The 12,185-nt window shown below is 44.3% G+C and overlaps 1 protein-coding gene across 6 annotated transcripts in view; it reads right to left on the bottom strand.

Annotated features, from left to right (window-relative positions):
• LOC116322237 (transcription factor COE3) overlaps nt 1-12,185 on the bottom strand; it is a 67,565-nt gene that overhangs the window by 9,884 nt on the left and 45,496 nt on the right. For 4 of the 6 annotated variants that reach the window (XM_031742263.2, XM_031742266.2, XM_031742264.2 and 1 more), the window contains exons 9-11: nt 10,917-11,050; nt 10,647-10,773; nt 45-133 (exon numbers count right to left, since the gene is read on the bottom strand). In XM_031742263.2, the coding sequence (XP_031598123.1) occupies nt 45-133; nt 10,647-10,773; nt 10,917-11,050 (350 nt within the window). The remainder of the gene's footprint in view (nt 1-44; nt 134-10,646; nt 10,774-10,916; nt 11,051-12,185) is intronic. The other 2 variants (XM_031742265.2, XM_031742268.2) reach the window with 1 other exon arrangement.

The raw sequence follows: 12,185 nt of genomic DNA, 5'->3' as shown, positions 1-12,185 counted from the left end.
TATGGTTCTTTTGGTTTTCAGTGCAGCAGAGACACTGTACTGACCTTTGGTAACCTCTCAGGGTCGCCGGGGTGTCTGGGGATGACCTTCTGCAGCCTCTGGAACCCATAGTCGATGGTTGGCTCATTCAGGGCTGAAAGAAAGACGAGAGAAGGTGAAAATTAGAGCATTGTGGGGGCTAAACTAATTGAGAAATGAGTTAGAGTTTACAGTAAAATAGTCATTTCCAAATCCAAACCTCAAGGGTCAGACAGTGTTTTATACGACACAAGTTCCTCTGACACTTGTGCCACTAAGTGCTATTCCATTAAAAGCCTTGATGACCTACATCAGTCTGAGGATTCTTCAGAGGGGCCCTCCCCCTTTTTATCTGCTTGAGAATATTGACTAAAGCAAACTACATAGCGGCGGTCTTTTAATCTAACAGAGCCTTAATAATCTGTGAAAGGCTGTCCACACATTGATCTAGTGTAAGTTGCCGTCATTTCACCCTTCTGCACCAACTGTACTGCAACACTGGCCGTGTGAAATACGGCAGCAGATCCCATGGAGCCATTAATCTCTCCCACCCCTCAAATAGTAATCTGGGGCATGAAGCATATTGGGCGATGAATCAGAGGCACAAAGTAAATGAATCATAACCCAGACTTTGGTGAGAGCAGGGCGTTTTATGTCTGACAGTCCTAATGGGTAATTGAAGGTTTCCTTACAGCTCCGCCTGATTCTAAACAATCATGTGTACACTCATAGGCAGGACAAGGCGAGGGAGGGAGGGCAGAGGAGAGAAGGAGGGGAGGAGTGGAAGAAAGGAGGAGAGCAGTGTAAAGGGGGAAGGAACGACTTAATAGAGAACATCACTTCTCAATGTAGATATCATTTTCAGGAGAGTAACTCCACCGAGCAAGGCGCTTCATAAATCAATGGCTTTCTATGGAGACTAATAAGAGCTGCCTGCCTCTATTCATTGTTCAGCCTGTAATTTGGCCCATCACTCATTACTCAGCATGTAATTTCAGCATTAACACCGCACAGCTCGCTGAACCTGCTGAACACCAGAGAATGTGAAAGCAAGCAACCCCCCCCCCCCCCCCACAAACACACACAAACACACACACGCACGCACATAGAGGCAGGCAGGGCCACGGGAGCACAAGCCAGGGAGTCAGGGCAGGAAAAGGAACATTTATGTTTCTCATTCTTTCTTTTGTACATCAGATACACATGCACAACCCCGAAACACACCCATAAGGCATACCGCACCTACTCACGCATACTTATGTTACTCACACACATACTTATAATCGAACACACCACTTGTGCTAAAACTCAAATACGGTAATTGCTAGCTCAACCGTGCTCAAGTGGAGCAGTTATGTGTTCAAGCATGGACAATGCAGGGTGATAATCGATAGCAAGGATCTGGCTTACAAATACAGTGGTATTCAGCCTCATGGGCTGGACACACCTGAATAAACCCCATGCCACAACAACATACACTGCTGGAAATCTGATTTGACATGTCATCATGCGTCCCGAAACGACAAAGGTCTGCCTTGGAATGTGGGGGAAAGCCATCTTCTCCTTAATAAAGGATTGATCTGCCGTATTGATCGTACATGACAAGGCTATAGCAAGGAATTTGCCCCCTTTCTTTTGTTATTTCCACCCCCCTTCCCCTTCTTATCTATGCACTCTGGCAGTCCCATACATGTGTGCATGTGTACACACACGAGTGTGTAGATGTGAGTGCATATGGCCGGCAGAGAGAGAGTGTATGTGCACGGCAGCCCTGCCAGACCCTGCTGCTCAGTGTGATGTAAATTGTGTATGTGTAAAAAGCACTCCATAATCAGGCCATCCATCATCAGAGGCTGTCAGTGGGCTCTCTCAGGGTGATACATCACGCTCTCCTGTCCTCTGCCTCAGTTGGGGCCTACACAACCCGCCAGGCATGCTGGGAACACAGCCGGAGAGACGTACAGTACAGGACAAGACCTAGGTTGGGAGAGGTGTTCTGTTTGATGTGCTCTCCAATGATAATGATGCCCTCCTGTAAATGCATGTTTTGGAGGGTAGGGTCTCCTTAATCCTTGAAATGTGGTTTATGCTGGATTTTGTCGACAGCTTTTACAATTTATTACACACCTAAATATGGAGGAATCGCCTCGAAACGCCTCGAACTAAACCGATATTAGATGTAAAGTTTTCTCCGTCATGGTTTAACACCTGCAGTTGTCGTCCAAGCGTCAGGCATGATCGCTACATGTCGACATGTCGCCATCTCATCTATCATGGAGATGATCTTTGTAACAACCCCGGCATAATGAAATTGGTGACACGGACCGCCATCTGCTATTGATTTCATGCAAATGCTTTTGACAGCTGATGGAGACTTGCATTAGCGCTAAACGGTGCTGTCAGTTGATGAGTTGACAGTTTTGTAGTCATAGCATGTACACTAGTGCAGACAGACACAGACAATGTCAATAATCCTGTAAGAGCTGCTGATGATATATACTGAGCACTTATATTCAATCTAGACAATAAATGTGTTATGAGTGCAGTCGTTGCATTGCGCCTCACATTTTTTCTTTCAGGCAAAGATTTTCTTTCATGTGCTGAGCTTTTACAAGAATCATTGGGACTACTCGCCTTACTTTTCCTCACACCACACACATTGACAGCAGCCCCACCTCTTCACCTCATGTCTTTTTTAATCCTTGACACATCATTATGTTCCAACTTCACACTCTGTCGTAAACTTTACTCTCTTCTAAAGAGCAGCTCTATGATGCCCCGGCATGACTCAATGCATGCCAGAATTTGTTTGCTCCTTCCAGTACTATATGGAGAAAGAGGTGGGGTGAGGGTGTGGACGAAGCATGCCCCCCTCCCCCTAACCTCCTCCTTACCCCTCCTTGTAAGGCTTCTCAATCGCTGCAAGGAAACATGAAACCCTCCACACACATCCCATAAATCCTGAATTGGGTGGGGAGTCTAGTCGAGGGGAGGGGGGACTGGAGGAGGTATGATAGGGGTGGGGGGGTGGGGGGGTCGCTGGCACGTTCCAGTCACGCCCGCTTCCCGGCCCGCGGCCAATCAATACCACTTTCCTGTTTTAGAGGCGGGTAATTATGAGGTGGAGAGATTGTGTGACCTCTCACCCCTGCTGCATTACTCGCCTGATATTAAGATAAATTGCCTGATTTTGGGTAAACATATGCTGCAATTCAAACTGTCAGCACTGGTTTGCTCAGGGATAATTTGTATTGATCTCCTGGCTTCTTCCCCATTTTGCTTACTGACCTCATGGATAATTAGAGAAAAAGAGACACGGGGAGGTAAGGCAGGGCTTGCATTTGAATACTTTGCAGGAGAGATGAAGAGCACATGCGGGGGGGATGTTGGGAGGTGGCAGAGGGAACATTAGAGACTAATAGAATTTTCATTTTCTCTCATTTTCGGCTCAGATTTAGACAGGTTACGTGTTTTGTTCAATTATATCTCTTTTTTCCTCTTTCCCTGCCTGTCTTATATACACAGCGATGGCCCGGGGTTTAATTTCTGTCGTGATACAAATTTTACAAATATAATGAGACAACAAAGTGACGGCGAATACGTTTCAAGTTAAACAGCTGATAACAAAAGGATTTATTGCCATATGTGAGCAAAATTAGCATGGTAAGTGACGAAAGAACAGACGTGATAAAGAGTGTGCTTCCCCTTCACGAAGGTTTGGAAGAACATTTTTATGAATATTTCAGTAATTTTCTCTCTCCAGAGAGTGAATGATCATGTTTCAGAATATGAAGAAATGGAATGCATGACTCGGTGTGCAGCTGTGACCATATCATTTCCAATTTTGAATATCACGCATGTGCACGGGCATGCATGGCAGGCCTTCAGTGAGATTCCTCTGCCTGGAATGTGCAATTCCCAATCTTATTTTGATCTGATGCCTTAATCTGCCACCCTTTCATGCCACTAACACATTTTCTCTGAGAGCTCCTTTAGCCGCCTCAGTCGAGCCACTTTACTTAAAATGTAGAGTGGATGGCGTGTACATGGCATCTGAGTGTGGTCCGCTGCTCCTTCTCCATGTTCTCTAGAAATAGGACATGAGTAACCGCTCTACAAGAACACTGTAACATGGCCGTCTCTGGCAGCCAGAAGTGCTTACATGGCGATACAGCACAGTGTGCCCACAGTCCATATGAAAGCGGATTGAACACTTGTATTGGCTTACAGTATCGAGGTAAAAACATAGGGAAATGTTTGAGCAAAGCAGTAAATTTAAAGGAAATTGTTCCTTGTTAAGTCTATGAGCCTGAATGGAAGCTTGCACAGAGTACTAGCATTCCTGCCAGCCATTACAGCTTATTACGATAACTCTATCTTTCCAGGAGATAAAAACCTAGCCTTGTTGCCATTTGCCAGCTATTACTTTCGCTAATTATACTTAACTGCTTCGAGCTTATCTCCACTCCTCCTACACCATTGAGCAGTTATTTTTTTCTTTCCCCTTAACACAAATTAGAGGTGGAGTGGGAGTTGGAAAGGGGGAGACAGATAAACAGCACAGGCAGAAGTTCATTCAAGTGTTATTGCATTTGTGACTTGTCAAACAGTCTAACTGAAGCCTTCTAGGCACCTGCAGTCTGTTAGATGGATGCAGTTCACAACAGCATCAACACACATAATGACCTCTTCTCGCCAATATTCAACAGCTGCGGACGTAGGAAGAGCGTATATCTTCACAGCGTTGCATTAAGGAATTAAAACTGACAAAGAAGACGTGATATTCAGAAGTCATGCTGCTGCTCCTCGGTATAAATGTGTTCCAGTGTTGAGAGCAGAAAACACGCATGCAGACCATCTTAAAAAAAAAAAAAAATCAACCAACACCAAACCAAGGCAAATTGAAATTTTCACAGCAAACCCACGCAAAGCAAACCTCATCTGTGTTAACACTGACCATATCATCTCCATCCACTGCAGCCAGTTATCACTCAGTGATTCCATCTCCAGCAGTCTCAAGATGAACAGGAAATTAAAATTTCAAAGATCTGCAGTTAAGATAAATCAATGGAGACAGATCAATGTTCATTGAAATTTCATGAACTTTGAGCCAATACAGATGAAAAAAACCCAGACAGTTACAGTCTCCAGCAGATATTGCTCCTGCAACAGATAAAATGTAATTAACACGCTTAAAAGGGAGCAATGTTACAGATTGCCCATCCATAATTCCAGACTCCTTTCATATCGGTGGTATTATTAGAAAGGGCCGAAGACACCTGTTCAATCCTCTTAGATGACATCTAAAGTACTCGTGCCACTTCTCTGAGGACGTCAGCGGACTTTCACACATTACCGGCCAACAGAAATCAAATGGGTTCCCTTCACAGCTGATTGCAAGCGCAAATTAATATTGTAAAATGAAGATCAATACATGGACGGGGCACAGATCGATGACGGCTAAATTACGGCCGCATTTTCCCCCTCATTCAAGATGAGTTGTGTTTTCCTCTCAAAGTCAATACCGTGCTGCCTCCCTCATTCATTTCTCAATAAACTTGCCGATGAATTTCAATCAAAATGCAGCAGAGGAGGGGGCGGGAGGCTGGAGTTCTTTTAAAGCCCGTTGGGTGCAGATCATACTGAAAATGGGGCAAGAAGAGGAGGTAGAGAAAAAAAGAGGAGGAGGAGGAGGAGGAGGAGGGAAAGATCCTCGTCTATCAAGAGCCCCCCCTCCCTGCCTCCTGTGTCTATCTTTCCCGTGGCAGAGGACTGATGCTGTGACTTCGTGAGGACAATCCATTTTAAGAGCTATTACAAAACAGACCTCTAACGATACTGTGGGACAAAAAGTGGGTCCAATTAAAATTAAATCAATGAATACCATCCTTACTGGGAGGAAAAAAAGCACGCACCTATGCTTTCATTTTTCTCTTGAAAGATAACCACAATGCATTTCACAGAGAGATGTAATGGGGGAAAATACATGCTCAACTGCAAGTGCTTATTTCAATCAATTTCCTGGAGCTGGATTTCACAGGTCACTTGCTGATAACACGCTGTGGAATAATGCCACAGTGTGCTTCTCAAAGCCTACCTGACAAGCTGCCTGACAGTGGGGGAGTGCGAGCACGTGTCACGTCAGCCCTCTAATTGGACACAAGGACCTTCCTCCGTGGAACCTTGTCGTGCTCCACACAAGCTCACAAGGCCTTCAAACCAGGCCCATCTAACTTGGCAACGAGTGTCTGCTCCACTCCTGTGGAGCTGGTGCTAAATACCAGAGTTGTAATGAGACAGGTAGGTATGGGGATATGGCTAGTGGATAACATGCTTTGACACATGCTAAAACTGTTGTGCCAACTGGTTACAACCCACGTGACTGTGGCAGTGACATTTATAAATGCCTATGTCATCTTTTCTCATTGTAGCAGTTGATACTGCAGGGGGATTTTCTTTTTCCTCCTTTAAATCAGCCTTTTTTAGAAATATCACAAATGTTGTGCGGAATGGCTTTAAAGGGTGCGGAAGTATGAAGTAGTTTGGCGTGTGTGTTTCAAAGAGCTCCTCAAAAGCGGATCTGTTTACATACCTCCTTGAATGCCTTTGATTATAGCATATCTTTGCTGTAGGCCACACCCCGTCACTGACCAGCAACCAACCGAGTACCAAACCCAACCCATCAGGACAGGAAATGAAAAGGAAGCGCTTCATCTGATCAGCTTCTAAGTCTGGAACTTCAAAGTGACGGCAGGGCGGAGAGGAGACGCAAGGATAGGGCCAATTCACGAGCTGGACAGCACAGGACCCTATCTGATGTGCTTTGATAAAGACGTCTGCATTTGTTTGTTTAATTTTTCCTTTTTTTTCTCTTTTTTTTAGGGAGAGTAAGGTCCACCGCTGTAACACTGTGTTCCTCTTTCTAAGAGCGGAGCATTAAGTGGGTTTAATTTTGGATTTGAGAAGTGGACTTCACTATTTATATCTCTGATTTGTGCATAGAGGTTGTCAGCTCAGTGTGGGTGCATGCATGTTGGAGACTGGCATTAAATAGTTTGACTTTCATAAAGCAGGAAGCTTTAGTGGAAGTGTATTTACAAAGAACCCTTACTTCTGCACTATCAACATCTCCCTTTTCCATCCCTTACAAGGTTGACATTTCTTGAGCTCCACCAGTATTGAGTGAAGCACACATGACCCCTTTGTCCTTATGTTGATGAATGACTGCCTCATACCCATTTTGTCAGATTTTGGTGCAGTGGAGTCGATAGCGTCACCTTGACGAGGAAAGTTTGCGATCCATCAGCCCTCAAGGCTGTCTGGCCACAACTAAGGCCTGGCAAGAACAGAACACTGTATGGGGCATCCGCTTCATCCAAAAATCCTTCACCCAGTGTGTGCTGCAGTCTTGTGAGGTCGAACGAATGGCTCTTATTACTGCCGCTTTACAGTGAAGGGAGAAAAAAGAAAAAGAAAAAACACTTGACTTGTACTAATAGCTGCGAAGCCATGCTGGTCACCAAAGGTCTGAAGACGAAGCACCCTGTCAGTGCCCAGCTTGGGAAATTAGCAAATAATGTTCCCTTCCCCCTGACAAATGTGTGACAGCTCGCCTTCGCCAATCATTCTCTCCTAACGTTATGATGCATGTCCTGGATCCCCACTGGAGGATACAGGCGAAGTTTACTGACCCTCAATTTACCCATGACAAATGGGGTCCCGGTAAATGTGCGTTTTCTGGGGCGCGGAAGGGGTTCATTTTAAGCAATCCTGGTTATGTGGATGTCACTGATTAGGATAAATAGTGGCTGAGTGTGTTAGGACTGCTTGCAGAACCATATTACCAAGAGCCCGCATCGTTGCCCCTGGAGGGGAGCACTCGTGGAAACTTGGCCAAGATAGAAAACCAAAAGCTCTGATGCAATTAGGAGCTTAAATTGGATGAATTGTACACTCAAGTTTTTATTTATGATTTACTCTTTCATACACTTATGTAAGTACGCAATAAAAAGGTGAAAATGCTGCAAATGAGGCCAGAAAATTGAGACCTTTTAGTTTCGAAATATTTAATCTGACCAGCACGTACAGGTTTTAGAGCTTAATAAAGTGAAAAGTATAATAAAGTATTGACTCAGATAGAGCCAGGACTTTCTCCTTTTGATTTTCTACAACCTTGCTGACAGCTGGTTCTACCAGTCCTGTCCTGACCAATAGATAACCAATACATGGATTAGACAGAGGACAAGTCAGCAAGCTCCAAGGGACAACAAGCTTTTTAGAAGGTAAAAGGTATAGACTGTAAAACATCAAAATAGGCAACAAGTCATTCCTTTAAAAATGTGCCACTTAAAGAACGGATATAAGCTATTTAAAGCAGTCGGTAAACTGCAGGCTTCTCAAGTTTTATATAGTATGTCTGTTTGTCTCATTAGTGTTTTAAACATTCAAGAGTCGATGCCAACAGGATTATTTGACATATACTACACCGTGCTCTCTTTCTGAGAATGGATTGTGAGTTTTGGAGCCGTTCCAGGGTGCTAACCCGAGTGAGGACATGTCCCTCTGCTGTTCGAATTGACTGCAGTCTCCTCTGTGTTGACTCTTGGTAATTTGTGATAATTTCTTAAATTGAGCGAGTTAAATCTCCACAATTAGGGTGGTGGTGCAAGAAGAGTCAACATAAAAAAAAAAAAAAGTCTAAAAAGGCACTCCTCTCAAGCCGTGCTCTCAAGTCATGCTTGAAGCCATATGCTTTGATAACTAGACCTTTGATATGCACACGGTGCTCTCCAATATGACACCGGAACATTCTGTGCCTTTTAGACAGCACTGTGTCACTACATGCCCTTTTCAGCCCATGTAATGTGCTATTATAACTCCGGGTCACTTCAAATCTATTTGCAAATGAAGTGCCATTTGCTCAAGAGTCAGAAACAGAAAGAAAAGCTATAGCTGGAAATGAGTTTCATTCTTAAATACAATATCTGATCTCTTGCACTCAATGCATCACCCAATTGTAATTTTAATGTCCGAGAGATGTAGCTAACATCCTTTTACCTACTGTATGTGTGGAAGCAGCAATATCTTTTTCTAGCGTTATGCATTCTGCTCTTTTAACGGTTTCGTTCTCTCAAGCGTCAACCCTTGTACAATCAGGGTAAGCCACATAGGGAATAGCAGAGCAGAGGAGCCAGACCTGTCTATTGGTGACTTTCTCTTTTAATTCACCACACTAATCAATTGTACCACCGTTGCCTCCAGGGGTAATTGTATCTTTATACTAACTGGAAGTGAGTAGGAACCCAGGGAAGACAGAGAAGAAGAATGGTGGAAAAAAAAACAACAAAGATAGGGAGAAGGGGACACGTTTTCCCAGTAAAACCTGATGGTAATCATCCCAATCCGCTTAGCCTCTGTGACTAATGGGGTCTGTTCTTAAGGGACCTGGCACTTTCACTAGGGTGCTATAGAAGCCATTAATGTCTTAACTTATACACCTTCTCAGGGCTGCGCAGTAACACATGTACACACACACACACATTTCCCCCTCACTCACTCTCATACAAATACACACATACACTTACGCAGCCACACTACACTCCTGTTTCATTATCCCAGTGCCTTGTTGGCCTCTGCTCTGCTCCTGCTAGGGAGGTTAAATGCAGGAGAGCTGGGCCAGACTGCACGGTTGGAGGAGAAGGGGACGGGTGGTTGGGGGTGGTGGTGGAGGTGGTGGTGCTGGAGATTTGGGGAGTGGGAGGGGGGACTTGATGAGAAACAGCTGCCCCAGGATGGAGGGGTCTGGATGGGGATTTTGGGTGAGGGAGTTGGGGGGGGGCTGCACAACCCTGGCCTTGAGCGTAGCAAGGCCAGGGTTGTGCTTGGAGGCTTGGGAGTGCAGGGGGAAGTGTGAGTGCCTTGACGCACCCCCATTTCATTCTGCCCATCAGAGTTGGAACAGTCAGAGGCTTCCAGGTCAGACAGGCTCTGACCCCCAGAACCTCTGTCTCCTCACCAATGATGACAGATAAGACCACCACTTCCTTCTGTTAGCCAAGATAATCAGATCCTTTACTTAGAGTGTGACACACACACTCCCCTTCTCTCTCACGTACATATCTCTCCCTCTTTGCCGTCGAATTCTCTCCTATGAATTCATGTTCAGCATACATGAGAATAACCAGATATACGTGTGCACTTAACCTACAGTAGATATGGCTTTTCTAATCTGATTTATCATAAGAAAAAAAAAAGAAATCACATTTTGGCTTATAAAAAATTGGCTCATTAGCAGAAAGCATTATCTGTCTCACTAAAGAACAGATAAAGAGAACTGGCAGAAATAACTTTCCTGACAGCTTGATTCTAACAGAGCTTGGCAACGACCTTGTATGGTGGCAGGTCAGAGAGGGATCGAGTTGCACTTGTAGTCGCCCCCCTCCACAACAGCTTTTCACGAGCAGTGCAAATCTCACACATTCAACATTCAGCAAGTCGGATGGTTAGTTCATCATTAGTGCCTGGACTTAAAGTTGGGGGCTCCATCCAGAGGGAGGGGGGGGAAAGCGGGGGTACATGAATAAGCCTGTAGAAAAAGGGAGAGCAGGGTGGAGGAAGTTTTGACTCACCGGTATAGACGAATCTTCCAGGGGCGCCTTTGCAGAACTGCTTGGACTTGTAGGACAGCGTTACTTCCACAACACCGGGAATGTGCCGAGGTGGAGTCTGGACGCGGATGGCGTGGGGAGTTATGAGCTGGATCACAGAGATTTAAAAAAAGCAAAAGAAAAGAGGGTATAAGCGGTCATTACTTGCTAGAAAGTTTGTCTTAATAATTATAATTATAATATTGTGGACGGGTTTCAATTGAGTATAAAATGTGAAATTCTACATCATACCTCACTCCATACAAGCATGGTGCCGAACACAACTTGTAGGCCATCGAAGAAGTTGTCCCCTATGAGGATGACAGTGGCACCTCCAGTGGTCCATCCCTCACTGGGACTGATAGCCTTGATGCATGGGGTGGCTGCTTATCCAAGACAAAGAGAAGAGCAAATTCAGCACCTAAGCTTCAACACTAGGCCGCACGTCTCCTTCCACTCAGACACATTACTGCACCACCTCTACGTTGAGCCCTCCATATCTCTCTCACAAAAGACATATCATGGAAATTGCCCCTGGAAAAAAAAAATGATGGATTTGTCCTTTAAGGCACGAGAATCAAAATCATTTATCAGTGCGCTGGAGTGGTGTAGTTAAGCAGACCCTTCAAATGGTCCACTTCACAAAGGCTAAACGCCAGGCTCACCAGGAAAATGATTTGATGGAGCAAATTATGTGTCAGGGCAAATGTAGCTATCAGAATTGATTAAGCATGCACCCGCATGTACAGTAAAATTTCAAAGTTGAACACATCTTAAATGAGTCAAGAATACAGGCTGTTAAAGTGGAAATGACAAGCTAAAGCTTTGCTGGTTCATGTTATTTCATTACCTTTGTTCTTCATGTGCAGTACAGTGCAGGCGGTGAGCGTAGTTTCAGGTTTCATAACGTGAAATGCACTCATGAATTATTCAGATTGTGTTTTTTTTTCTCTCTTTTTGTGATCGATTCAATCCATTTCATATTGTTTATTACAATGCTTTTCATCTGGCATGACTTCTGCTACGTAGCTCTGCCATTCATCAACAGTCTGGGTTGTTATTATAATCTAATTTGAGTGATCTGGTGCCTCACATTCACTGTCATTTGATGCATTACCTTAATATGGCGCTCAGCACAACACTGTGTTTACAACAGAAATAGCATGACAGCTAGCCATAAAATAGCAATATCAAATTTAATCTATTTCCATCAATATCTTTTAATACACTATGAATTGTGCATGTTTTCCCTTATCCTCAAAATACGAGCAACTATTTTGCAAGTTCCTTTTTTTTTCTCTCCCCCTTTACAAGCTCACTTCTAAACCTCTATTATCCTTTCCATCCAGTAAGTAAATCACAGTCAGCCATTGTTGTATGGATCACCTCAGACAAGACATCTCCCTTTGTTTGCCTTGCTGTTGGGTCTGTTCAGGTCATGTTTGCTCTCTCTCCGTGCCCATAAAGTGCACACACACACATTGGTACTACAGGGAATCTGACTTTAACAGGCGCTGTTGA

This window comes from Oreochromis aureus, linkage group 13, assembly GCF_013358895.1.
Source record: "Oreochromis aureus strain Israel breed Guangdong linkage group 13, ZZ_aureus, whole genome shotgun sequence".
NCBI lineage: Eukaryota > Metazoa > Chordata > Actinopteri > Cichliformes > Cichlidae > Oreochromis > Oreochromis aureus.
The sequence above is the reverse complement of the archived record's forward strand: the minus strand, read 5'-3'. Positions and strand labels throughout refer to the sequence as shown.